General features: G+C 39.1%; 2 protein-coding genes across 7 annotated transcripts in view; both read right to left on the bottom strand.

The window, feature by feature from the left end:
• Positions 1–504: 504 nt before the first annotated feature.
• LOC108099396 lies at positions 505–6,474 on the bottom strand. Its single transcript, XM_017202899.2, has 4 exons — positions 5,320–6,474; positions 3,224–3,366; positions 2,811–2,949; positions 505–2,382 (listed from the first exon to the last, which is right to left on the bottom strand). Exons 1-4 carry the CDS (start codon positions 5,568–5,570, stop codon positions 2,130–2,132), a joined length of 786 nt encoding a protein of 261 aa, XP_017058388.1. The 5' UTR covers positions 5,571–6,474; the 3' UTR covers positions 505–2,129.
• A 103-nt stretch (positions 6,475–6,577) lies between these two features.
• Positions 6,578–27,785, bottom strand: part of LOC108099394 (protein held out wings) — a 36,821-nt gene continuing 15,613 nt past the window's right edge. The window contains exons 3-9 of one of the 6 annotated variants that reach the window (XM_017202894.2): positions 22,915–23,048; positions 16,862–16,978; positions 15,045–15,185; positions 14,554–14,650; positions 13,953–14,300; positions 11,014–11,504; positions 6,578–8,581 (exon numbers count right to left, since the gene is read on the bottom strand). In XM_017202894.2, coding sequence (XP_017058383.1) covers positions 11,398–11,504; positions 13,953–14,300; positions 14,554–14,650; positions 15,045–15,185; positions 16,862–16,978; positions 22,915–23,048 — 944 coding nt within the window. In that variant the 3' untranslated portion in view covers positions 6,578–8,581; positions 11,014–11,397. Of the gene's footprint in view, positions 8,582–10,354; positions 11,508–11,802; positions 13,002–13,952; positions 14,301–14,553; positions 14,651–15,044; positions 15,186–16,861; positions 16,979–22,914; positions 23,049–27,785 lie in introns of those variants that run through there. The other 5 variants (XM_017202896.2, XM_017202895.2, XM_017202893.2 and 2 more) reach the window with 5 other exon arrangements.

Here is a 27,785-nt window from a genome sequence, read left to right on the forward strand (position 1 = left end):
CCAAACTTAACGGCCCGGAATCGATTTTGGGGTCATCATTAAATTACAAAAAAAGTTGGCAAAGAATGCATTTCAAGCGGAAAATCGCTGTTATGAGCCAAGAAAATGTTTAATATTTGGTTTCATTGTGTTAAAGCTAAAAGAAGTGATTAATTTTAATGAATTTTGTTCTTCCTTCTGATGCAAGATCATAGTTTGCTTGGTGGTCATCTCTCAGGCATCCCCCACCATTCTAATTTTAGATGACTTTTGACTTTTGCTGCACATTTCCAATTAACCAACTGAAGTGGAACTAGCCATTGCATTGTAAATAAAACAACGCGCTGAATAAGCAATTAAAATTCTGTGGAATTTCGCAGTTTATGGATACATTTTTGAGCTAGTCTCCTGGTCTAGTTTCGCGTCTAGTTTTCCGGCACCCACCTTTCTTTTTTCCCATCCTTTAGCCTTGTCGTTAATATCAAACGTCAAGCTGAAGTCGATTTTTTTCTTGTAGTTTGAAACTTTTTTCTTATTCACTACACAACTTCCATTTATCCCGCTTTTCACTTATTCTTGACGTTTTTGTTGCACTCGCATGCAGATGACAACTTGGCAAAACCGCAGAAATTTAGTTTTTCTTTAGTCTTGCAATATAAATCTACAAGGTTGCATAAACGTTAAAGAGGAATTATTAGAAGTTGGGTCGCCGGAAAAACTTTATGTTTCCACCTAATCAAAATGGTTGTCCGCTTTTTCACCACTTTTCGAATTGCTCGCTTGCAGCGAAACACCACAAGTCAGATGCAAAATTTGCTACCGCGATGCAGTCATCGAGTTTCCCAGGACGGAACAGGTAAATGGGTGAGCGGGGTGTAAGAAAGCCATTAGTGTTCAATTTCCACGCTGGAGGTTAAAACTAAGCGCGTGGGCAAAATTAACTTGGACCAGGAACCACTTTTATTGCCAACACGACACACTCTTGAGCTTGCAAACTTTATGTTGGCACTTTGCAAAATATGCTTTGAGGACTACACAGCGGATATTAAAATTGTTTCGAGTATTTCCCATCTCGCGTTTTTATTAATTTAAATTGGAGTCCCAAATGGTTATATATAAGCTATATACGGTCATCACATATTGTCTATATTATTTAATTTAATAAAAACAACGTTACTTCTCTATGGCAAATAAAAACTCAAGCAGAGATGGACAACGTAAGTTAAAGTGCACTACATTTTCCTCGCATCTGTAAAGTATTCTTCAAATTTCGATTTTCTTATCATATTGCTAGGAAACTTTTAACAACTGAGCCCAACATCTGAGCAGCTAAGACAAGCTGAATAGAAGTTGAGTTGCCAGGCGATGGGATATTGTAACTAGACATTGTAAAAACAAGCATGTGATTTGTGTATGTACATAAAACCATTTTGTTGCCACTTGGCTTTGATATATATACAAGCTTAAGATACAGGAAAAGCCAGAAAAGATACTCTTCTTGATAAAATATTTGTTTTAATTTTCATATTTCCGCTCATCCTTGGATTATGCAAAGCCAATTCCCTAGGAATTTCGATTTGAAATTTATATAAGAATTCAATTTATTCTCACAGCAGGTGCTGGATTCAAAATTAAAACTCCGGTATTTCCCTTCTGTGCCATTGTTTCTGCGGTTCCGGCGGAACTTTCTTATTGCGCTACAGCTGCGGTTTAAGGACCCCTAAATAGAAAGCTCTCAGGATGAAGAGAAGGCGTTGCCAGTGCAGGTGGGCACATTGTCACTGCTTTCGATTGACCTTTACCAGAAAAACCACCAGGCGAGTACAACGTGAATATTCATTTATTTGAAATATGCATTTAGTTTAGCTTAACGTACGAAAACAGAGAACCAGTGCCGCTATCCGACCCTGTAACCCGCCCGCCCAGCAACCTCGCCCCGAAACGACACCGGCAAATTCACAGACACATAGATAGAGAGAGTTCATCCTTCCGATGGGTGACTAGGGGAGTTGAAATGCTTGGCATTCTTGATGGGACAACTACAACCGAAAGAAAAGAACCGAAACCCGAGCGAAAGCCACCAGCCGCAGAAGCCGCAGCTCCGCATCACATGGCCAACAAGCGCCGTTCTGCATTGGCCGCACTTCGATTTACGGCCAATTCCGCACCACCAGCAGCATCAGGAGCAGCGTCATCGTCACCGCCAGCCGGAACCCCATCCCGTGCTGCCTGGCCAGTCCCCCGGCGTCGTTGTGGATGCAGATGTTCTGGAGGGCGGCGCAATTGCGAAAGTGCTTCTCGTCCGACAGCATTTTGGCCGTCTCGCGGGCGAACTCCGCCGAGTTCTTGTAGCACTTGTAGCGGGCGCTGTTGTAGATGCAGTTCTCGTACGCGTAGCGGGCACTGCAAAGAACCAAGACTTGATTGATATCGATTCCGGCAAAAATGTCATTCGCAGCGGCAGAGGGCGTTTAATTTAGATGCCCTGGACATAGCAAAAAAAAAAAAAAAAGGGAAGCTGTTTACTGGGAAAAAAAGCAATCAAAAATGTACACTACGGGCAACATAAAAAGAGACTCGTACTACTACATTTTTAGCCTTTATATCTTTTTAAAATATTTTCAAAAAGGAATTCCAAGAATTAATAAACCTAACAGAGCTTTATTAATCATGTACATTTCTTTTTCTTCTTTTGTTGAAAAATTATTATAACAAGCTAATTTATTACAGCCAAAAATGCTACTAACAAAATGATATTTCAAGGAGCCAAAGAGCAGGGAAGCATAACCCAATGAATATGCAATGAAAGGAAAACATTTAGTTAGCCATACCAGCAGAACTCGAGGAACTTCTCGCTGGCGTTGCGCCTCTCGTCGTGCACCTCGTCGCTAAGGATGCTCTCGAACTCCTCCGTGCAGGTCACCCAGTCCATTTGGATGTACTGAAAGCAGTCCTTGTGCCGCAGGTAGTCTGCAATCAGGGAGAGAGTGCTTCAGATTCGTATATAAATAACGCTCCTTTGCTGTGGCTGTGCACTTTAAGGCCTGTCAAGATGAGGTCCTTTGTTTCGGGCTTAAAGGAGGCTTTTACCCCGTAATTTCTGGGTTTTGGTGTATTGTGGGATTTCCATGTGTGCGCTTGGCACCTCGTTGCGTGTGGTTATCCTTATGTTTTCACGAGTGTTTACTTTTCAAACTGAATTTAAACCGTATTTAAGCAGCCATTTACATTTCGACAAACTTACCCCGCTGGAAGTCGGCGTCGCCGCAGAATTTGTAGAAAAATTTCCGAGCTCCCTCCACATTATTCTTGAACGTTCCCAGCTTGCGGTCGTCAAGGCAACGCTTTGAATAAGTATCGAAGCACCTCATGCCGCGGTTGAATATGCTGCAATAAGTAATTCGATTTGAATGAAGCACAATTGAGTGGGGTCTAATTGAATGCCACTCATGTTTCCTCTCCGGTGACACGACCAGTGTGTGTCTGCACAAAGTGCGTCTGCCGCAAACTGTAGTCCTGCCTTCATGTTTTTCTATTTTCCTTCAAGATATTTTTTCAACATAAAAAACCAGCCGTTCCCAATCGAGGTGGTTCGATTTGCATAACCTAAAATTTTATGGTTTCTTGGTGAAGAACTATATAGTGCTACAGGTTAAATCCTTTGAATACATTTTAGTATGTTATTTATGTATATTAAACGACAAGTTTGTTTAACTTCTAACCCTCATCTGAAATGATATTTTGCTTCCATGTTTTTCTAATCTTTTGTTATACATATGCTCGAATATTTATTGAAGCTTACGTCTTAGCTTTGGAAACGATTGGTATATTGAAATATGCAGATTTTTTTCGGTTGATTTAGGTTAAGTCATGCATAAATGTGACAGGTTTTAAATAAAATTGAATTTAATTTCTTCTGAAACTATTTTTATTAAATTCCTTTTCTCGGGAAAAATAACAATACTTTAAGAAGAAAATTCGTATTCTCCTTGACAATTGATTAAGGGGTTACATGGGTTTCACGGTTTCAAAAAATCGATTTTTTTTTTTTAATCTTATTAAATTCTATAACATTTCTAGAATATTTTCCTAAATTTTCAAGTTGATCCGAGTAATAGTCTCGGAGATACAGCCTTGAGAAGGTGGACGCTTGAGGCCACTTGTATTGTCTCTTAAAACTTTAAACGCGTTTTTCTCAAAACTATGTTTTCAAAGTCGGTTGTCAAAATTTCTCGCGAACTACTCAACCGATCTTAATGAAATTTTACACAAGTATTCGAGATATCATTTACAAGGTATTGAACGAAGGATTTTTTTTTTTTTTCAATTACAACTATTTAAAAAAAAAAAAATGTCGAGAAATTTTCATCGAAATTTGCATTTTTTTGTAAAAACGTCTGCCAAAAATTCAATTTTCATTTTTTTTTTTTTTCCTTCGTCCAATACCTAGTTTATTGTCTATACTGAAACACGTTTTTTTTATTTTTACTTTTGATGATCCTGAGAGAAGTTCTGCTGACAACGCGGAGGCACCTTTTCTCCGAGGGACTGCCGGAAATGGCGTCGTAATGGCCGACATTTTGATATTTTTTTTTGAAAATTTCACAAAATCTTTATTAAATATGTATCTTTTAAATAATAAAAAGTTTCATTGAAATATTTCATTTTTTATATGCAAAAAAAATGTTTGAAAAAAGGCCGTTTTTTACCCGATGAAACCCATGTAACCCCTTAAGCAAATACAAAGAAATCTACAGTCGAGAGCAAATATTTTAAGAGCACTTCAATTTGAGTATTTGTGGCTTGCTAAGGACAAACGTCAATTTCTTCATTTGCCATTTAAGGACAAAGTAATTTATTATCATCGCCTTTGGGCCCTTAACTTAGTGACACCTTAAAGAGGTTTTTCGTGGTTTTGTTTGAAAAGTAAAACAAGTACTTATGCTTCGCCTCACCTAAATCCTGTCAAAACAAAGTAGTCGCAAATTAATTTCTGATTGTCATTTGCCGTCGTGACCTTGCTAAAAATCTCCTGTCAACAACAAATATTGTGCGAGCACTTAACTTGGCTCATTGAAGGCATACTAATGCCGAAAGACTGTAACTTATTTTTAGCGTTTCAAGCCGGAATAATTAATCATCTCCTTGAAGGCCGAGAAGAGAAGGCCTGTCTTTTGCGAACCCAACTCAAGTCCCCTGTCGAACCGAGCGCGGTCCTGAATAACTTTCGCCGCCTGCGGCTGAGGAGAAATATGAATAAATCGCCTTCGATAAGCTGCTTGAGTGGGCAATCAATAATGTATATCCCCATTTTCGCACTCGCCTCGCCCGACGACCTACTTGCACTTGGCGGTGATCTCCTTTTTGCTGATGACGATTTTCGTGTTCTGCAGGAATTCCATGAGGTGCGGCGGCAGATCCTTAAAGCACTCGTCCACCATTTTCTGCGTGCTGCCGCAGTCCTCGCTGGCCTCAGTCGCCTCCTGCGATATATTCGCGCCGTTCTGGGCCAGCACCACGACAACCGGCACTCCGAGCAAAGCGACGAGGTAAATTAAAATCACACTGCACAGTGAGCTTCTCACGCACATCCTCGGAGGACACTTGTTGCCACAAATCGACTGACGGATATTAATTGACCAGTTGCTTGGCCTTGAAGGCTGGACCGACCGCACGAACGCTAACACAGCACTGAACCCAGAAACCGCATGCAGCGTCTATAAAAGGGACTTCCGAAGCAGGACCTCTGTTAGCTTGCTGTTAACCGTCTGTTAAGTGTGGCGCATGCGCACTTGCGATCCCTGCACGTGCTTTTTCCTTTGTTTACAATACAAAGGCAGTAGACTTTCTAACAGGTAGACGTTGACGCTCTGGCGCAGAAGATGGGGTTCCGCATAAATTAGCGTCCACTTCGGTGGAACCCCAGGCTTGCAGTGCTGCTTAAGTGATTGATTGCCCTCAATCATTGCTTCAGGTGACGGGCATGTTTCCGGCATATCCTTTGAGCCAACCGCCACTGGTCTTAAGTTAATTAACTCACCTGTGCACAATCCTCCTCGGGGTACAGTATTTCACAATTGAAAAACTGAGTTTCCCGGCCAGGTTTCTTATTGTCCGAGCCGTTGCCTGCCCATGAAACCCGATACAGTTTTCCCTGGCCACAGATGAACCCCATTTCGCTTTTGAAGTTTGTGTGAATTCCGTGCTGACGGACTGGGTAATTACAATTTGTAAAGGTGGAATCCGGTTACTAAATAACTTCCTAGAAACAAAATACACATTTTTTGAACAGTGCTCCTCTAAATATGCAATGATTTTGCACAGAAATGCAAAACAAAAGGATAGCGAATAGCTCAGGTATATAGTTTTTCTGGGAAAAACCAACTTCAGGCCAGAGCCCAATTACTGGGAAACTCGATTACCCCTTTTATTTTGATTTAGTCGTCATCACAACATCACGTTCTGCTTAAAAAAAAAACAAGCATTTAAAATAAATGCCATTTAAGTCCAATAAAAAAACTTTTCTGATTTTTGTGCAAATATATTCAGTTTGTGAATGCGAATTCCAGCATTCTTCAATTGAAAATATAGAAAGTCCTTTAGTTTTTTATAAACATTTATTTTTGCAAAAAGTTATACATAATCGTACATACATACATACACTCCTACGTACGTAGGTAATTACATGTGCGTATTAGATATATTGTTAGGTTTGAACATATGGATTATCTCACAATAAATCGATGATTTCCTTCTCAACAATATGCAGTTAAAATTATGATGCTGGCGATGGATAAATAATGTTTCTGGTGCGATGTTAAGGAGCACAGCATTCGTTCGATTAATGTAATGAGCATATAACTAAATGTTTTTAAGATTTTATTTCATTCTGTTACACAATCATCGAGAGAATTTGATCTTTTTCCGTTTGAAATCAATTCTAAGCTCGTCATAAGCAAGGTTTGCTACGATTGCACGATTGCCGTTATTATTAAAAAGAATTATTATACATTAAGAATATGTTTAATATTATTATATAGTTAGTCAACTGCCATGTGGTTGAACTTCGTGTTGCTTCTGAGTATAAGTCTCACAATTTGCAGAGTAATTTCAACAGGTTTTCTATACTTCTTTATTATTATTTTGATTGGTGCCGATTATTAAACTTGATTAAGGCACATATTGATAACATTTCCATTCCCCAACAAAGCTTTTCGAAAATTCTTTAATTCAAAATAAAGTTTACAACAACTCTACGTGGGGTGCAGCGGTTGCTTTGTACCATAGATTAAATGCAATTTACTTTCGCCTTCTATTTTTGTTCTTTGCTATCTTCTGCACTTCCCCTACTTCATTTACAAATAAAAACGATACTATTCAGTTAAAAGTTTTAACATTGCCCATTCTTGGCGGCTTGGATTTATTTTAAATTAAAGAATTCCTTTTTGTTGTGGCCATCGTTTTTCAGAACAGATATTCGTTTAAAATGTAATTTTTTATTTCTGCATATAATACATTAGCTTTAAAATATTTATAATAATTTAAGTTTATCGTTAATTGTACATTATGAATGCTTGATGTTACCATCATATTATGTTTGTTTCATTATCTAAATATGGCTGTTAAACGTGTTTAATATGATATTGATGCTTCCCGCTTCGACCCCACTTACTTTTCTCACAATCAATTTGAAGTGGGGTAGGGAATCTATACAGACGATATAGATCTACTATAACATAATCAAAAAATACTTCATTAACAAGAATTTGCGTCAGTTTAACAAAAATAGATTATGCTTAATCGAACTAGGGAAAGTCCGAATCCGACATAAAAGTGAGTTAAAATAGATATTTCGCCCGATCCTTAAAAATCTTAGTATGAAAAAAGGAGAAGCGGCTAACGCTTAGCTTACGAAAGATTCATTTTTGAGAATTGAGTTAAAAGAGCTGATGTTAAAAAAATTAAAACAGTTTTGTTTGCTTGCAGAGTTTCTTGGATGAGATTCCGTTAACATGATTTTCCTTAGTTTCGTTATGGGGGTTTGGGATAATTATATACAGACTTGTATATGCATATTATATATATCTATATATATATAGGTTTGCATTAAGTATGTTTTTGTTCGTTGAACTTTTACACTAAGAACTAACTTGTATTTTCCATTAGATTATGTTAATTAAACTAAGTTCTATGTTTGATTCTCTTATCAATTGTTTGCTTAATTGCTTTGTTTTGTTGCTGGCAAAACGTAACAGTTTAATGGCCACAAGATTCAATACATACTGATGTTGCTGCTGTTCTGTTGCTGTTGCTGCTGTGCTGCTGCAAGTGTTGGATGTCTTGCATATATGTTGCATATGTTGCATGAGCCGCATGTGCTGCATCTGCTGCTCGAGTGGCAAAATGGGTTCAGAGTTCGAGGTTCATTGTTTTAGTAGCTGTGTCAGTGACATGTGGTGGTGGCTCAGTTTTCTGGCTTTTGGTTACGGTTTTTGTTTTTGTTTTTGTTTTTGTTAGCTTCAGATATGCACATTCGCAACACACACTTGGCTCTGCTTTTGGCCTGGCTGGGATGCTGCTGCTGCTCTGATTCCGTGATCTTCTACGGCAGGCGGTGGATTCATGGGTTCATGGCGGATGGAGGAGCGGAATTGGTAGTGTGTTTAGGATGTTTGTTGGCATTCCATTGGATTTTTCATTGGAATACACATTTTTTTTTAAGTTAAACGTTTGTGAGTATGTCGAATATATTTGTTTGTGTTGTTTGGTTTATTTTTATTTTTTAGTTAGCATGTAAAGAGAGAGAGATTCATAGAAGTGGAAATAGTTTTGATTAATATTTCATGGTTAGCAGTTAGTTCATCATGTGCTTATCCTATGTTATGCGAGTTATGAGCGCAAAAAGTTACCACGCATTTAATTAGCATTAACATGATCAGTGGGATTCACAAAAACATGCTCAATGGATATATATGTCAGAAAATGTTTAGTAACTTTTTGCTAAATGCTGCCGCATCCAGAGATTTGAATCTTGGGATGCGATCAACATTCTTGACTTTAATAAAGACAAACATACATTATTATCATTAGAGTTTTATCGACAGAATATTAAATTAATTTAAATCAAGGTTGTAGAAGTGCGAATATTGTTGTGTTGTTGAAACGTTATTTGATGCAACATTTGATGGTTATTTAATTTGTTCTTAGATTGAAATTTACAAGAACATGATCTTTTCCTTTTGAGATTAATTCTTTTTATAGTTTTCTTTTGTTTGTTTTTGGTTAACTTGGCCTTTGGTTAGTTATAATTAGCAATAGTATCACATCACATCTTTTGTTTTTGTTTGCTATAAGTATATGTTTATACCGTTTAATGTTTATAAAATGCTATTTATAATTTTATCACATAATAATTAGGGGAAAATAAAGTAAACGAAAAGATTACATAAAATTGCAGGTGCATAAGCTTTCATGACAAAGTGGATTTCGTTAACATTGTTTTGTTTTTACAAACGCCAAATAAAGATAGTATTATAAACAAAAGCGTTATTAACATGTTTTATCTTTACACAAATGCTGTCAGTTTTCTAGTTAAAAGGCTAAGCTTATCTTTTTTAATTTTGTTTTCTGAATATTTCCAATTTTATTGCTTTTAAAGGTTCAAAAATTTTCTGATATGAATGACTAACTCTTTGAAACTAAGTCAATTAAATATGATAAATCAGAATGAAATTCTTCCAGTACTTTTTTCAATTCAGTATCAAGCAGATGCCAATGCAATTTTATAGGGTTATACAAGTTATGTATTTAACTAACTAGTCTAGAGATCTTTTAATCATAGACAGGAAACACCGCAACCCATAAGCTTAAAGTTTAATTGTGGTAAGTACACATAGACACGTGTATCAGATATGCAGATATACGCTTCATAGGATACATAAGTTATAATGCATATGCCATAGCACTTGAAGTGGATTCTTGGTAGTAGTTGGTTTGGTTGGTTTGGTTTTTGGTTGGTCTGGTTGACGGTTGCGTTGGTGGTATTAATGATCAATCGAGGAGTGGGTGGTAAGCATAGAGTTATGCCCAAAGGACGTGTGTGGGTGAGGTTTTATGTATAAATGCTGTTGTGTCTGGGATCTATAGTTAAGTTTTCTTAGTCACTAGAGTTGCAATACAAACAAAGTGAAGTGTTTATTAATATTTCTGATCAATGAGTTATGTGTGACGACTGAGTACGAGAAATAAATATCACTATTTATTCGTTGGGTGTTAAGTTCGGAAAGCGTTAGATTTTGGTTCAAATTTTCATTAGGAGAGTTCTGAAAGAAGTCCAGTTCGTGGAGCAATAAAGAATCATAAGACTTGGTAAGGATTTTGTTTTGCTTGTTTTTGTTGTGTTCATTTTTTTTTTAAGGTTTTTTGTTTTTACTTCAACAAAAATCATTGATCTTTATTTCTTTTTGTGGTACACTTTCGGTTCAATTGCAACATTTACATTCGAACGCATAATACAAAATAATCATATAATCTTAACAGACTAAACAGGGGACTTACTCCTAGGATACACATGTAAATTCATATCTCGTAAAAGAGCTTTTTGTTTTAAATAAGGTATATGGCTTATCCAAAAGTAATACAAATAAGAATCTACTAAATGTTTCAAAGTTCTGTTCTTCACTTTTTTTGTTCGTTTTTTTTCTACTTTTTTCGAGTGTATGTAAAACATCAAAGGCACAAGTCAACGTGGAAACAAAGAAAACCTTATATAAAACTTTGTGTATAAATATATTCGTATAAAAAGATAATCAACTCTTCATTCCAGCTAGAATGCTATCTGGACTGATAGATTTTGCATGTGTCTGTACGTTTGTTTTATCAAAATTTTTTTTGCTTGTTGTTTCAAAACTCGCAGTCGGAATAGAATGCAAGCGAGCCTTGGGGCTCATTTGCATTTTATTCCCCGGGGGGAAATAACACATAAAGAAAATAATAGTTTGATAAAATAAATAAAGGAGTAGAAACACAACTAACCTGTGGAGGCGGTGCGCTTGACAATTGTTTTGCGGAACTCTGATCAGGGCAGAGCGGCCTGGCCTGGCCAACGATTCCGGCCAGGTTTCATCGAATATACAGTGCGTTTGTTTTTGCAAGGGGGTGGGGAGGGATTTTATGAGCAGCATATATATCAAAATAAATAGCGCAAAGTTAAAATAATTGAACTAAAATGATTGGTTGCCTGGTAACCGTAATCTATTGGCAGGCAAATACAATCGTTCGACTTCCGTTGTTCGTTCTTCTTTCGTGATTTGTTGAAAAAAGTTAAATGGTTGCTTCTGTTGTTATGACGTGATTTCAAAATGAAACATTTCTGATTTCTGATTTTGGTGACTTGGACTGGGCGGGTGGTTGGGTGGCTTACTGTATCTCAATGAAACCCGCCGGCTTGGCTGGCACTCCGACCGGTGCTCGCTGATAGGGATGTTCGCGGTTAGTCGCCAAACGACGCTGCTGCTTAATGGCGCCTACTAAAATATACGATACGATACATGTAGATATTGGTTTGCATAGGCATATCGGTTATATGTATAAATAGATGTGAACATATTCGCTACAAAATACAACTTAGGGCTAAAAGATATTGGATACATCCTTACGTCTACCATATGCTTGCTCAAACTGAAGCTGTGCTGCCTTCGCTGGAAGCCAATTACCAACTGAGGGGGAATTATTGACCTGTTTTCGGTTTTTCGGTGTTCTTTTACTTTGTAACATTTAAATTCTCTGCTTCTTTGGAATGAGTCGTTTATATATGTGCTTGTGTACTCGATATTGGATCTGATTTTAAGGTTTGGCCCTAAAATAAGTGATTTTCAAGCCGCTTAGCCTAGGGCACTCTTCTCTGGTCCATCGTTGAACTCTAGAAGTGATTACTGATTACTGTGTTGGTGTAAACATGGTTCCTTAAGCATTTTGTTCTTCCAGCTTGCTGACTAGTCGTGCATTCAATTGATTCTGGATTGCGTTTCTGTTCTTGGACGGCTGCCTCTGAGCCTCGACTAAACTTAGGTCTAATTGAAGTAATTGTTTAAGCACCAACTTGATTCAAGGCTCCTTTCCACTAAGAGATAATATATATAGTATTAAGATACATGCGTGTATTTTAAAAAGCTTTTCTGCAATTCTGTTCAAAGTATATGGATTGACGAGAAATGGCACTGGCTGGAAAAATTGAAACGGTTTCCTTTTCGCTCACTGTTAGGTACATTTGTGCATAAATACTGTCCCCCATCGCAACACTCACTACAATAACTACATAAAAAACAGATACTAAACTAAATTTCACTTAAGACTCGACCCTCATACCACAAAACTAAAATAGGGTTATTATTCAGAACAGAAAATGGTAAAGTATAGCCCTCTTTAATTTGAATACTCATGGGTTCCAAAAACGAAAATCAACAACTTGCTTTGGCTGCGCTGTTGTTGTTGTTCTCAACTAGAATATACTCATATAAAAACGTTTCGGGTGGAAAATCATAAAAGTTAAAGTTAAGATTAAAGCAACTACATTTTAAGGGCCTAAAAATCACTTATTTTTGCCAATATTGCATATTGCAGAAATGTACTCCTTTGCGACCTACAATCTAACTATAGAAAATTTTCAATAAGACATATTGAACTCAAATTGATTGGCGAGCAATAATTTTTTAAGTATTTGTTTCATTTTTCATTGAGTATTTCTGTTTTCCTGTTTGTTGTGCCGTTTTACTCTTATGTTTTTGTCTCTAGGTATTAAATATTTAATTGTATATATACAGTCTATACATTTATATATATGTATGTGTGTGTGCATATTTCTGTTTCAGTTTGTATGTGACTGTAACTATTTAACTTTAGGCTAAACATTTTCAATGGGATTTCCTCTACACTTCGTTCTGTTCTTGTTGTTCAAGGGAAAAATAATAGAGAGTGAGAGAGAGAAGTTCAAAAGACGGAGCCGGCATGCATATATCGACCAACTGTAAATATTTATATTTATAACAAAAATATAAGATAAAATAGATTTCGGATAAAACAATGAAGAGGATTTGTTTAATTCTGTTAGCTCTGTTAGGGTATCATAATAATAGTGAATTATTTTAAGAAAGCAAGGTTAAAAGCGTGAATAAATCTCATTGCATACTTTATGGCACTGAACGTAAACAATAATTGTGTTAGTTTATGTAAAATACAGGAATGCGCTTTGCAGGTAGAATTTGCAAAAGTTCTTTGAAATCGGAAACTAGCCATTTCTGGTAGTTCTTAAAGAAAGTCCAATTAAATTGGTAAATTAAGATGAAGACACAAATTCGTACCTGCAGCAGCATAACCTTATTTATAGCCTGCTATAACAACAAATAATAAATGCAAGCTCCTGATTAAATGCAAAATCTAAATCTTTCACATGACAAGTAGGTGTGTAAACAAGACAATTAACAAAACAATAAATATGTTCAAAAGAACATATGTATTATAAATATAAATAAATGTAAAAAAAAAAACAGAAATAATACTAGATGCTTGAGCTCTCTGGCGCTGCTCGGCTGTCATAACAAACTCAATCGACTGCACTTGGTTAATGTGTTAAGAGGATAAACAAACCTACCGGGCGTATGCGCAACGTGTAAATTGTATCTCTAGTGCGTGTTGTTAAATTGTGTGTGTGCTAAGTTGTGGGTTTTTTTCTGGCGATATGCTATATTATTGCTCGCAATTTAACTCTCAGCTAAACCCTCGATTAAACGACTAACTCCACTGCCTAGATTGATGGATGATTCGCTTAGTGTCGTGCGTAAATCATAATCGATATAGAGAGATAGCGATGGCAAAGAGTTGTGATTCGGGATGATGTGTGGTTTTGGTTTTGGTATGGGTATCGGTATTGGTATTGATATTGTGGTATTATCGGTATTATCTGGCAAACAACCCACCGCTATGATCAGCATATTCCGTGAGCAGAGGATTGCCGGCGAGGGCGGCGTAGTTCGCGTAGTCGTACGGGGCGAAAATCATGCCATGGCCGGTCTGGTCGAAGGCGGCCGTCGGGGCGGCCTGGGCGGACAGTATGCTGGCCGCCGTGGTGGGGACGGTCATCCGGGGGTTCAGGATCAAGGGGGCGCCCAGCGGGGCGGCGGCGGGGGCGCGGATCTGGGCGGCGAGGCCGGGCAGGCCGGTGGGCGTCAGCAGGCGGCTGTCGGCGGAAGCGGCCATCAGGCGGCGCCAATCCTCATCGCACGCTGCGGGATACAGATAAGAAGCAGAGCCAACGCATGAGAAAGCTGGTCGTCGGACACATAAATCCAATACAAAATAAAATAAAGAAATGTAAATCGAATTTAAATCAGTTTGGTTTCGTTGCGGGTTCAGTTTGCAAATCGTTAATGGTTAGCGTCTCTCGCTCATTCGATTAGCTGGTGGTAGTTGGTAGTTCTCGTTATTATCTTTTGTGTTTTAGCTCTGTCTGAGTGGAGATCGGGTTAGACTATCGGTATTAGCTGTTTAGGAGATATAGAGAGGCTTTCGTTGACATACCTGCGACAGATTTCGCTGTTGTGTCCCTATAAGTGCCATTAATAATCGCCAATTCCATAAGTTGACGTTTCTTTAGCTCATCTTCGCCTTCGGCTTGCTGTTAGTACGAGTGTATGGTTTGTGTTTGTTTGGTTTTGTTTTTGTTTTTGTTTTTGTTTTCGGGGTTTAATGTATTAAACGGAATACATTAAAGCAGATTAGGTTTGTTGGTAGAGAGAATGAGAAATAATATAAGAAAATTCATTATTAATTATATTGGTTAACATTCACTTCAGTTTAGCTGAGAAATCATTTAATAATTGATTATTGATTTAACATAGACAAAGGAGGTGGGAAAGGCAACACGCATTTGTTTTTAATTTATCTATTTACTCTTTCATTTACTTTAAGCTTTTCGCGGGCGTATTATGAATTTTTTATTAGGCAAGTATCATTTTTCTTCGTTTACTTGGGAGACTCTCGTCCTCTAAAATCCTCCGACAAACACTCACCGGCACGAGCAGCTTCTGTACTTCGGCCACAGCCTGGGCCAACTTCACCGTGGCACGGTTCTCGGTGTCCTCGACGGTTATCAGCACATGCAGGTCATCGGACAGATGCTCCCAGTTGGGCTTTCCGCGGTTGGCGTCCTCCTAAAAACATAGAAGGGAAAAATTGTACTTGTAAATATGTGTATAGTAATTTGGGATGCCAAAAACCCGCACTTTAAAGCCCATAACATTTCTAAATGATGTTAGATTTTGGATTGGTATTCCTCTAAATGATTCTGAGACACCCCTCTAAACAACTGCATCCTTGGTTTGTTTTCGGTTTTTGATCGATTTTCTTGATATTTTTATAATACCCCTTTTCACAAATTTCCGAAAACTGAATTATCGTAAAATTTTAATTGGAAAATTCAAATGAAATGATTTGTTATTCTCAGTGATTCAATCATTTCACCTTCTTCGCGTTTGCCTCAATTTTCACTGAGTGAAAATAATTTAAGAATCAAAGAGCCAAAGTGCTTAAAGTGGGCGTGTTACGCCATACTAGAAACATTATTGCAATTTTTCATTTCACTGGTGCTATTACTTGTGGCAAGAGTTTTGGCGTACGTGCTTGAAGTATAATAAATACTTTTGCGATTTCTCCTTCACCTCGCTTAACTTGTGACCCACAATTTATAATCAATTAGGATCAAATTGGATAGAAATTTCTTTTGAAAAAGTCCAGTGCTAATTCCACGTCTAATTAACAACTGTCAGTTGGCCAGCGAATAAATGCCGGCAAAAGTTTTAGCTAGAATTGAGTACGACCTTTCTGCTGGCCACTTCGGATGAGTGGCCACGAAGAGGGAAGAAAAAGAAAGAACCTGAACAAATAAAGAGGTGGTCTCACCTCAAGAAAACCGTGCACTATGACTAATTGTTCTTGGGTTTTCGGGTCTATTTCTATCTATAGGATGCAAGTAAACAGAGAATTTCAATTCTTTCGGATTTCACTTGTGTCACCACCGACGAACATCTTTCGGTTCGCGATGAGTCAGACATTTGTGTGTGGGAGTCCTCTCATTCATTTCTACTAAATAATCAAAATATTGCAACAAAATTCCCAATTTTAAAAACTCTCCTGTCTGACTGTCTGTCTTTCTTTCTGCCTGCCGCTCATTTGGCCCGCCGCATTTGTGAATTACAAAAATACATTTAATCGTCTCGAGACATTCGTTTCATTTTTCTTTTCTTTCCTTTTATTTGTCTTGGTTTTTTTTTTCGTCAGGGGAAATTAAATCATCAGAGCATTTTGAGTGACAAGATATAAGTATGGGTAGGTACGTATATGCAAACAAGTGAGAGTGCCGTCGCCACAAAGTTTGGACTTGTAAGTACCCTTTAAGCTCATATGTTTTATTTATTTCATTTTATTTTTCTGTGGCTATATAAATTGTAGAAAATAGTAGGTATACTTCTTCACCGGATTTAAATTTTGTCGGAAAATTACTTTGCGGAAATAATCCACAGCAGCAATCATTGCCAGAAACAAGAAAGAGAAGGGCATACTTTTCGCATTATAATTAAGAATAATTCCCATTTGGCACGGAAACCGACTGTCAACAGAATTTTCATATGCACGCGTACCATATTCGCGGCCACTATTTACGATAATTAAAATTGAAATTGAAGTGCTCGGGTAATGGCTGAAAATCTTTGGAATGCACTCAAAAATGTGTAAGCTGGCTGGGTTCGAAGCAGTAATGCCTCGTTTCCTGCCAAACCATGTGGCATTCGAAATCCACTCGATTAACTCGATCAACTCGATCAGCACTCACCTTCTTCTTGTCGCGCATGGATCCCTTGCCTCGGACCATGATCTTGCAGCCGGTCTCCTGCTCCAACTGCTTGGCGGTCATGCCACGGGGTCCCAAAATGCGACCCACGAAGTTGAACTGAAATGGAAATGAAAACGAAAACGTAAATGAAAATGGAGAGGAGATTTGAATTGGACGGGCGAAATTAGAGGAAATCATTAGCGAATCAACGTACGATCTAATTAACTGGCTAACTTGGTCTAAAGTTCAAAGTTTTTGCCAAATTTAAAACGCATTAGATCGACTCGTGACTCAGGATGCATAAATGCCAGGCCAGATCCGCTCAAAGTCGAAGTTATTAAAGCGTATGACGTTGGTCAGATTCGGTTCGTTGAAGGCTGGAGTCACCCACAGCATTTGGGAACAACAATGGTCGAACGTAATATGACCCGCGGCGACACGCCTGAATTTGGCACGATAAACCAATCAGCCAGATAGACACACAAGCTCTTTGTGCATATAGCCAAATGCAGTCGGTTAAGTCAGTTAGCAAGTCTATCAAAGGCACTTAAAAAAATATACTTTTCTAGAAGATAAACTATACAACGCTTTCCTCTACTTGTACTATACAAAGTAAGTGCTAAATAAGAATGCATTTCTGTTGAACTTTATACATTTCTCGCCGTGTAGCTGGCGGCGACATTCAAAAGAATTTGCTTAAACTATTAGCGGAGCGTGCAAAAATCTTTTGACGCGCTTGTCGATGATGATGGACGTGCATGGCATGTTGGCCAACAGTGGTTGCAAGCCCAGCTCGGCGATGAGGTGACCCCGACCGCTAGTAAGCTGCCGTGGCGCCCAATTATCATATAGTTTGGTTAGATTGCAACAACCGGGCCGCAGGCCTGCCGATAAATTAGATTTGTTGGCCAGATCACAACTATTTCCACTTGAGTTATTGTTAATGGCTGGCCAAACTAGTTCTAGACTCGCCCCGGGGCGCAACCCACCCACATTCATCTGGAGACCCATTGCGAGTGCGATGATGTGATGGGCCGAGAGATATGGGGATGTTAAGTGCGCTGCGAACTGCGAAAGCGATGCGATCATCGACAGCAGACAGCCGCCGGCAGCAGTTGGCCAAAGCAAAAGTAGCTGAAACAGCAGCAGCAGCAGCTGTTGTCAGTCAGATACGAATGTATCTGTATCTGTATCTGTATCTGAAGGCCTGCATCTGCAACTGCAACTGCAACGCAACCGCATCAGCGGCAATTGCAACTGCCACTGCTGCGATCGAATCAATTGAAAATTGCCGCGAAGAATGCAGTTAATGCCTAATGGCTCCGGCAATTTTAATTAAATTTTGCGAAAAGCTATTTAACCTCCATTGAAGTCCACAAAACGTGGCCGAACTGTGGCGAGAAAGTTGCTAGGCCCAAATAAAACGAAATGTTGCTGCAATGCCTTCGCAAAACTCCGCACCGACAATATTTGCATTGCTTATCGCCCGCGTATCACTTGCTTAATTAAAAATCCCTGGCTCAGTGGAAAGTTTACACAAGTGATCTCCTCCATTTGCCATTAAACGGAAATTAAAACCCATTTCCCCCCCTCTTGCAACACTTACGAGATTCCACATACGACGCGTTGCGCTGCCACTGGCGTTCTACAAATATTGAGAAATGCCAAACAAATACGAGTGGCCAAATAAATTATAAACGATTGCGCTTCAAGAGTTTCCCTCTGGCTCTTCCTTTATTAGAGTTTATGTGGGAGTGAAAAGCCCCCACCACTTTGTTCTCATAATTCCCTTTTAAATGCACAATGGGTATTTTTAGATTCCTAAGGTAGCATATTCGGAACCCTTTTCCCCTTATTGTGTGATTCGATAATTGCGCGACCTCAAGTGGCACGCGTGCTTTTACAGACGTCACGCATAATCTACACCGGGAAAAAATCAAGCATAGAACACATAACTCAACAAGAAGTTTTCATGTTTTTAAGCTTGAAAAAATTCCGATAGCTTTTTAAATTGAATAGTTTGCAGTAATTTTTCACAGTCTAAGAAAACTCTTTGAGGCTTTGGGGTCTGTAATATTGTGTTGACCTTTTGCCGGCGGCACTTGAGCCAAAAGTGCTTTAGTAAACAGACAAAAGCCAGATGACAACGGGAGTTGCACGGCAAGTGAAGTGAAGTGTAGCGAACTGAAGCGGACAAATAATTGTTGTGTAGTGTACACATTTATAGGTACTGAGGGAAGTGTGCTTTTATGAGAGCGGAGGCTACTTTATTTTACAGATTGTGAGCTCAGATAGAGAGCACAAGGAAAATATTTTATATTTATACAATTCAATACGGCAAAAGGTACAAACAATTGATAAGCGAATTGCGTCGCCCATTCAAAGGGCACCGAAATTTCTGAGGGCGAGAAGGAGCTGTGATAAGAGCCCCCACCATGGGTGCCCATGACGACAGACCGTCCAATTGTGCGCAAAACTTTTCATACGAAAACCACACACAAAGAACATTTTTGGAATTTTTCATTAGGGGCTCTGGGATGGAGAACATTATACTTTATAGTTTTCAGATTTTAATCGCGCTGCCCGTGTGACTCAGAAAGCTTTACAAATCTTTTCATTTAAGCCGCTCACCAGCAAATTGGAAACAGAAATGCATTGGCGACCAAGGCAGGGTCGGCATAGATCAAATAGATTAGTCGGCCACCACTATGCATACAGTACTTATATGGCGTGTGTACTATATGCATCTACAGAAAGAGACACTTTAGCAGACATAATTACGCTACACAAAAAACCTTGTCTATTACACGGAAAAATAAATCAAACTTTGACACGACAAACAACGGCAGCAAATTTAACTTGAAAATAATGCTTGCCACAATTCGCTGTCTCTGTTTTTCCTTTTATTTTGTGCCATTCGGGGCTGTACCTATTAAATTACCGAACAACCGAAAATGTACATAAAAATTGCACGTAATTAGCATTTCAATGTTTATGACTAATTTGCTGCAGTTTGTAGATTAATTGGCCTTTGTGTTAACGGCTTAGACAATAAACAAACAGCACACAAGCAAAACAAAAAGCAGCATAAGGTGATTTGGGGAGACGTTAATACCATGTCTGAGATGGGCTGCCGTTGAGATATAATTTGGCTTAAATATGGCGGCGATTTCCCAGTTGATCGATATGTCTAAGTGCCGAATGACCTTAACACGAATCGAATGTCAAATGGTTCACAGCTGTGGGATGTAGTTTGTGTGGGGGTGTGACCGCAACATTAATCAGCGGATAGGAAATTCACTCGGCTCAATGGTATCGATTAACAATTGAATAATTGATGTTTAAAAAGATCGCTCCGCTGTTCGTGCCTACAAGCAATTTAAAGCATAATGAGTGTTTTAATGTTTTAATCGAACAATAATTAAATTTCAGAAGTGGCTATAATTGCAAAGTGAGTTTGTGAATGATACAAATAAACATTAAAACTTGGTTAAGTGATCAGTTGGTTGTCACCAGTTTTCTGCTGAAGCTCACTGTCTCATCATGAAAATATTTGCCTCTAATAGCATCTAATTGCCCCTCTTCCATATGTTTAAATTTAAGCGTCGGAAAATGAGTTTGCGAAAATATAAAAAATGTCAAACATAATTTCAGTTCTGTAGCCAGCGAAATCACTCAGAAGCTGGCCAGGCTCAGTGGGTCACATGTCGCATGTCGTATGCCGCATGACGCGCCACGGGGCGTATGAGCAATGACCGCTGACAGCGAACAACGACGAGAACGAGAGAGATGGATGAAAACGCACCGATGTTCGCCCCAAGAAACGTGGAGCGTTAATAGTTGGCTGTAATTAATTGTAAACTGTTTTAATGCCCCGGCTGCTGGGGACTTTAATTAAGTTGCATTTGTGTTTTGGACACGTTCAGGGAAACGAGATTTTGCAGATATATATTTGTATATATCCTCGCCGCCATCTCCTCTGCTTTTGGAGCCCGTTTGACAAATCGTTGACCATTTACATGGCATATTGTTGTAGTCGGCCTGTCGGCCAACTGACAAATCTCTATTTACATTGTTGAATGCGTTATAAATTATTAACTGCTATTATTTGCGACTGCCAGTATCTGCGCTAATGCCATGAAATTTATGCCCCATGACCGAGCGAGAAAAAAAAGCCAGCAAACCAATAAACATTCTGCCCAGAACTTGTTGCACTTCCATGTTATCCGAGGCGCAATTTGTCTTGCTTAAACACATTTTCGAAATTCGACTGGCGACCGTATGAAAATGTCAGAATTTTCCTATGCGAATTTTTATGTATCGTAGGCTCTTGTTTGCCCGAAATGATTGCAATTAAATGGGATGATTTATGGGGAAAACAGCGCTCGAAACGCCCGCACAAAACAGTCGACATCTGAGGGGCCCCAAAAAATAAGACAGATTGGAACACCTGAACTATTGGAAAATCAAGCGGAAAAATCTGAGTCCCTCAGGCCGTAAATCTCAGCCAGATATCTGTGCCAGATTTCCGTGTGGAAAACACCGAAAGCACATGAAACACCTTCATCAAAAGTTGTTTCAGTCGGCACTCTGCCCAGTTTTATTAAATTATGTATGTTGTTTTTAATTTACGACCTTAACTCATTCATATTCATTTCATTTGGGTCTAGCCCTAATAAAGTCCAATTTAATGTTAGAGTTTGGCTGTCTATTTTCGTGTTATCTTTGGCTTCGTTCTAGACTATTGTGATTTGGAATGTTTGTTTTATGCAACGGCCGGCGGTAATTAATTGAATGGCCCATGTGAGAAATGTTTCACTTTGGTTTAATTAATTTCTACGATGGTCAAGAACGGCGAAAGGTTCTATAACCTTTGTAAGTTGAGCTGACTTGGCAGATTATCATATTTGTTGACCAGCGACTTTGGAGATACATTAATCATGATGAAAGAGGAATATGGTTGTGCAACAATGATTATTAACGGAAATAGACTTCATCATATACACATACTAAAGGGAGTGCAGATAATGGTTTACCTAAGTCTGGATTTGGAATAAATTGCCAATTAAAACGATAGTACTAAAATCGATTTGAAAATCATTTAAATTGCCATCATGTGGTTGGGTCATCGCTCCACCCAATCGCCCTCAACTGGCGCCATTTGGCAAAGAAAATTATTTGAACAGCTGCCGAACAGAAGCCACATCAGCAGAGACACCATTGAACGGAGTGCGATATGAAATGCTTTCGAGTCTAATTAATGCTATTTAAATTTATGCATTTATCTGGATCACAGGCAAAAAGGAGAAAAACAACGACGAGAAAACGAAGCGAGGCAAAAACATAAACATCAAGAGCAAAGTGTGTCATGCAGTAAAATAAATTTTCTCAGTTCCGCCACTGCGACTGCTGTCAGGCCATAAATAAATAAAAAACTAAACTACGCCCAAACAATTTCCAAATTAACAAAACTAAAGAAAAACAAAAGAAATATACATGTCTGAAGAATGGGAGAGGGGGGAAGCGGAGGTGGAGGGGAGAGGAAACATTTTAAATTGCATAAAATTAAATCAAATTCTAATGTGGCAGGGCTTGGCCTGAGTGACTTGCTCCGACGCCTACAATAAATGCCAAATGGAACGAACGAACGCCGTCAAACGACTTCCTAAAACGCTTCAATGGTTTTGTCTAACCCATTTTATACGTATATACATATATCTACAGCTCAATCTGTATCTGCATCTGTATCGGCTCGGGCTTTATGGGGAAATTGGAAGGGTGCATCCGAGCTTTGCATTTGGCATCTGGCTGGGGCGTCTTTTTTTTTTGTGGGACCGTCTTGCCGCCAAGACAACTTAACAGATGACTGCCTCTATCGGCGGAGAAGATACACCTCGGCAAATAGTTGAGCGGACTGGCACACCTTTAAGCCGTTTCCGGTGTAGCCCAGTTGCTCACTGAACGCGTTGTCAATTCTAATTGGCGGAAGCCCGTGCTCTCCGCGAGTCCATAAATTAGATCATCGTTACCGGCATTATGCTAAGACCACTTACATCTGGATGCTCGCGCACTGGCACATAGACCTTCTCGTTCATCGTCACCACTGAGCCCTCGGGTTCGGGCAGAGTCAGGGGCTCCTTCTTGACCCCATTGATCTGGAACAGCGAGGCGCGCACGCGTGCAATTTCTGAAATGATTAAATAGAGAGATAACGGAGTATAAATACATGTTTATTTACAAGTAAGACAAGAAGAAAAGGCAACAAATGAGATTAAAAATTGTAAAACTAACTAAGATTAAAAACTAAGATTATGACCTGTTAATGTTTTTATTTAAAATAGATTTGAAAGGCATCTGCTTGTACAGCAGCCTTTTTATTAATACACAGATGAAAACCAAACAAACAAAGCGTTGATAATTTTAATTGCCGGCTCTTTGCCGCCACTTCACGCGAGTGCGGCTCAATTTGTCATTTCGCTAAGTGCTTGTATTAAATTACGTTTAATTTGCCTCTGGGTGGAAAACCTACTAAATTAGCATCAATAAAACGGCGTGTGAATGTGTTTACCCAGCCATCGACAGTCGTTCTAACTTATTTATTAGTCTGACCCATGAAATCACTTGGTTTATATTTAAACAAATATGCCATAACTTTGCCTAGCATCATCGTAATGATGATCGCACCCACACATCCCTTAGAAATGAGGTCAGGCGGTGCAGAGTCACTGCTGCCACGCCCCCTCCCCCTCTTCCTCGCTGCCGCCCCCTCGTAAAACTCACACTTCTAGTCATTTTTATTGGCAGGTGGGGCGTTGCAACCCCCAACTGAGTTAGTTGACAGGGGCTCTCGAATTGATATGATCAACATTTTGTGCTCCCCTCCAACTGCTGCTGGTGTTGTTTGGTTTTGCATAAGCTCAATTGCATTGTTTGTCTTTGGCATGTGCTTTGACAATTTGTCACTAAAAGTGGGTAATTGTGCTGGGTGTGTTGGCCTGGGGGGCGCGAGGGGGGAAAGGTGACCGCATCATATGTCACAGAAATGATTTAAGAATACGCCACTAAATGACATCAAATTAAATGCATCAGTTATCTCGCTAAATGTCAACGTTTTGACAAACGGTTATCTGATTTCTTTGACAGTGAGTGTGTGCAAATGTTGACATCAGAGATCTTGAAAATAACTAAGCGCTATTTTAGTCTATTTGAAGTGCATTGTTTTCGACACTAAAAATGGCTTTTAGAATGTATTCTATTTTTAAACCATTTGAAGAGATATTTTGTTGGTTAGTCGACAAATTTTTGCGAATTCAGATTCGATTATAAAAGTCCCTGTACGAGTTTCTTGACCTGTTGAATGTAGAATATGCACACCGGACGACATCTTGTTTGGCACTTAAATTAATTATGTTTGATATTTTTATCTAGCCAGCTACTGGCTTATTTTCTTATTTATTTCGCCAGCTTTCTCTGTGTGCCACATAAATAAAATTTGAAATAAAAAATCTGAGCAGTCGGAACGCACAAAGAAGGCGAAAAGAAATTGCACAAAAAATTTAAATTTACTTTTCCCCAGCGGTGCGAAAAAGAAACGCCGGACCGTTCCAGAGTTCACGGCGGGCCAAAGAACCCATAAAGAAAATGGCAAAGAGTCGAACAGCCAAAGAGCCGAAGAGCAACCGACAGACTCCGGTTGAACACTTGAGTCGATTAATGGCAGAGATGGAGAAGAGATTTTCCCCTCGACAATAATTAAGAGCAGCTCCAGAAAGGCTTTTCATTTGCCTGTCCATTTTCGTGTGTAATTTATTGGGACACGCAAGTGGAGCGTTCCAATGGTGGCATCATCGTCGTTTCGGCGGTTCTAAGTCATGAGCCATTGGCATAAACGCAATCATGACAGCTGTCAATTTTAATCGAGCGAGTGTCAATCCGCATCCACATCTATTCAATCTGCAACGTGACCGATGTGTGGCAGTGGCACGAAGATTGTGCAGCCAGATTAGATGAATAAGCCGCGCCAAATTGGTGTAAATTGCATTTGCATACGATCGGTCCGGCCCGATGACGATGACGGAGTCACTGATTCACTGATTCACTTCTGGGGCCAACTCAGATGGATTGATAGCGGGCATTTAGATAAATTACAATAATCAAGGCTCGCCATATGCGCAGGCGGCTTAATTAATAGCAGCTTAGTCAGAGACTTAGCCCGGAGTCTATAATTAAAGCCCTGGCTCAGGCTCACCTGTTGCCAGCTGACCATTTAAGGGCATAACTCAGCGGAACCGGGCAAATATGTACGGCCGAGTGGGCGGGGAGAACGAGAGCAGCGCCAATCTAATAATTATCAATGAAAGATCTTTTTATTCATTAACAAGTCGAGTCGTTTGTGCTTTTAAGGCAATCTCCGCATCTCTTTCGCAACGCGACTCATAATTTACATAGACCGCCTTATGACTCTATCTCTTGGCCAACTCGCCGGACTCTATATATGGCTAGGGACGGAGCTACCAAATTTGGCACCCCAAGTGGAGGGGAAAAAACTGCTTTGCGTGTGTGTTCAAGTATTATTATCATTTTGTATAATTTTTTCTGCGCTCTTTTTATAGCCAGCCCCCACAAAGCACTTATGGCGAACGAACCTCAACTATGGAGTGTTATTAGTCAAGCAACTAAGAATAAAAATGGGTAAAGCTCAAGGTTGGGCGTGGACAAGAAGGATGAACCTGTTTAATTTCTGCATGACATCACCATTGAATCGACCACAAATCTAGAGATTCCTCTTCGAACTCGCCCTTCGAGGAAGGTGGGTGGTGGTGGTGGGCAACACCCAACATTTCCCGCCTTGCTTGACTGCCGCATTCTGCAACATTTGAATTTTAAATTTAGCCCCTGCACTTGATGATGAACACGAAACACGAACCACGAATGCGAAAGCGACTGAGTACGACAACCAGTCGAGCGTCAATAAATTGTCAAATTTTATGCACCACGATTTTTTGGCAAGGGTTCTTTATGTCCGCGGGCAAGTAGGGCATAAAATGTGTACGTAGTAGAGTGAATATTAATGTGGAATCTGATTGTATCTATATATATTGACGAGCAGTCGTGGGTATTTTTGGAACGGCGCTAAAGCATCATATTTGCTGGGATTCTCATATTTTAAACGGTCTTTATCACATTTAGAGGGATATTAAAAAGGAAAATTTATAATACAGAATGCCTTCTTGAAGCATATACAAGTACTAAAGCCATTCCCATAAGTCAACTATTTGGTATATCGTAAAAAACAAAACAACTACACATATGCATATCTCGACACCCTTGATCAGTTCTCCATTAGCGACAACCTCGTTCGCACCAAAAACACTAAGAGGATATAAGTTATCGAGTCCTAAACTTGTCAATCTAATAAGATATGCCAGACAGATGGCGCAGACACCTCTAAACCAAATTAAAACCGCGCTCAGCTCAGCAGCTTAGCGGCGCTGATTGATTGTTTTGAGCTGGGCGAACAATTTGCATTGGCTCACGACTTCAGGTGGGAAATCGTATACTATGTACCACATAGTATTTACTGGCTGAATGCGACACATTTCTAAGTATCTGGCGGCTAATTTATGAATGCAAAACCATTCAGAGCACACGAATTAGATGACTGCCAGCTGATGAGCGTGTGGGCGTTATAGCCAAGAAAACAATGTCAACTGCGATCGTTTGGGTTTCTGTCTCGGCCTCCGCCGAAATGTCCCACTGTCTTTCTGTCTGTCTGTCTGCCTGTCTGTGTGGGCTGGGAGTCTTAACAAATTGTCACCAGAAATGGCCGGAACGCTCGAAAACGTTTAAGGTTCAGCCCGATTGCTGTGCCTTCTGTGGCTGCAATTAAGCCAGGTCCCGCATATTTGGCAAGCGCCAAAACGTATTTGATTTTATGGTTTTTATTTGCTGTTCGTCATGAACTCCATTGGCCTTGAGCGCATTTGCAATTTCGCATTGTAGTCGTATTTGAGCAAAACAGAAAACACTTAATTGTGCGTTCAAGTAATTTCATTACTCGGTTTTTGTGGATTTTTGCATATTTTTTGCATATCTTTTCGGTTTGTGGTTGGCTAAAGGCATTTGCTTCTAAATCAACACATGGATTTCAAATTATATGAAAAGTAAACCCTAAAATATACGGTTTATTTATATAATAATAATTTATCAAAATGTTCATAATTTAAAATTTTTATGGGAATTATTTGTTAATTTTCAGTTGTAAAGCTTGTTTAACAATACAATGCTCAAAGGTTTTTTGTTGACCAAGCAAACAGCGCATTTGATATATAAATCAATTTATCAGGCAAATATATATATCCAATTCCAATCCTTGGACCTCAACGTTATACCCCGCACTGTCAAGCAAACATTTTGCATCAAGGCAAAAATAAACATTTGTTAATCTAGCTTCTCTTTTTGTGTCTTAATACATTTTCACCATTTTAATTAATGACTTTTTCCAAGCCAGCGACAGCAATGACAGTTTTTTATGCATTTTTATTAATAAATTTCTACCATCATAAAGCTATCAGTGGCAACTTGGTTCTCACGCTCAAAGTTCCATGGTCTCTATTATATTATACTATATATAGTACCACTTCTGGCACGACATAAATATATCAATTGGTTCATCTGATTTTCTCGAGCCCCATAAAGATTTGTTAACATGATTTTATATTTTAAATTGCATATGCAAGCGTATTTTTTATCTGCTTGACTTTACCCACATTCGACTACAGAAAACAAGAGTTGTTGAATGTTGTCGAAAACGAGAACAACATACATAAGTAAAACCGCTTTCGTTGACTCACAAACAGCAGCAACCATTAAAAGTGAAATAAAACAAAGAAAACACAATTAATGCTGGCGGAAAACATAGCAG

Source organism: Drosophila ficusphila, unplaced genomic scaffold, assembly GCF_018152265.1.
Source record: "Drosophila ficusphila isolate 14025-0441.05 unplaced genomic scaffold, ASM1815226v1 contig_791, whole genome shotgun sequence".
Lineage (NCBI taxonomy): Eukaryota > Metazoa > Arthropoda > Insecta > Diptera > Drosophilidae > Drosophila > Drosophila ficusphila.

Coding starts and splice junctions, on each gene's coding strand:
- LOC108099396 (XM_017202899.2), bottom strand. CDS start 5,570: ATGTGCGTGAGAAGCTCACTGTGCAGTGTGATTTTAATTTACCTCGTC. Junction 2,950..3,223: donor CGACGCCGACTTCCAGCGGG/GTAAGTTTGTCG, acceptor CCCTGATTGCAG/ACTACCTGCGGCACAAGGAC. Junction 2,383..2,810: donor AAGTTCCTCGAGTTCTGCTG/GTATGGCTAACT, acceptor GGTTCTTTGCAG/TGCCCGCTACGCGTACGAGA.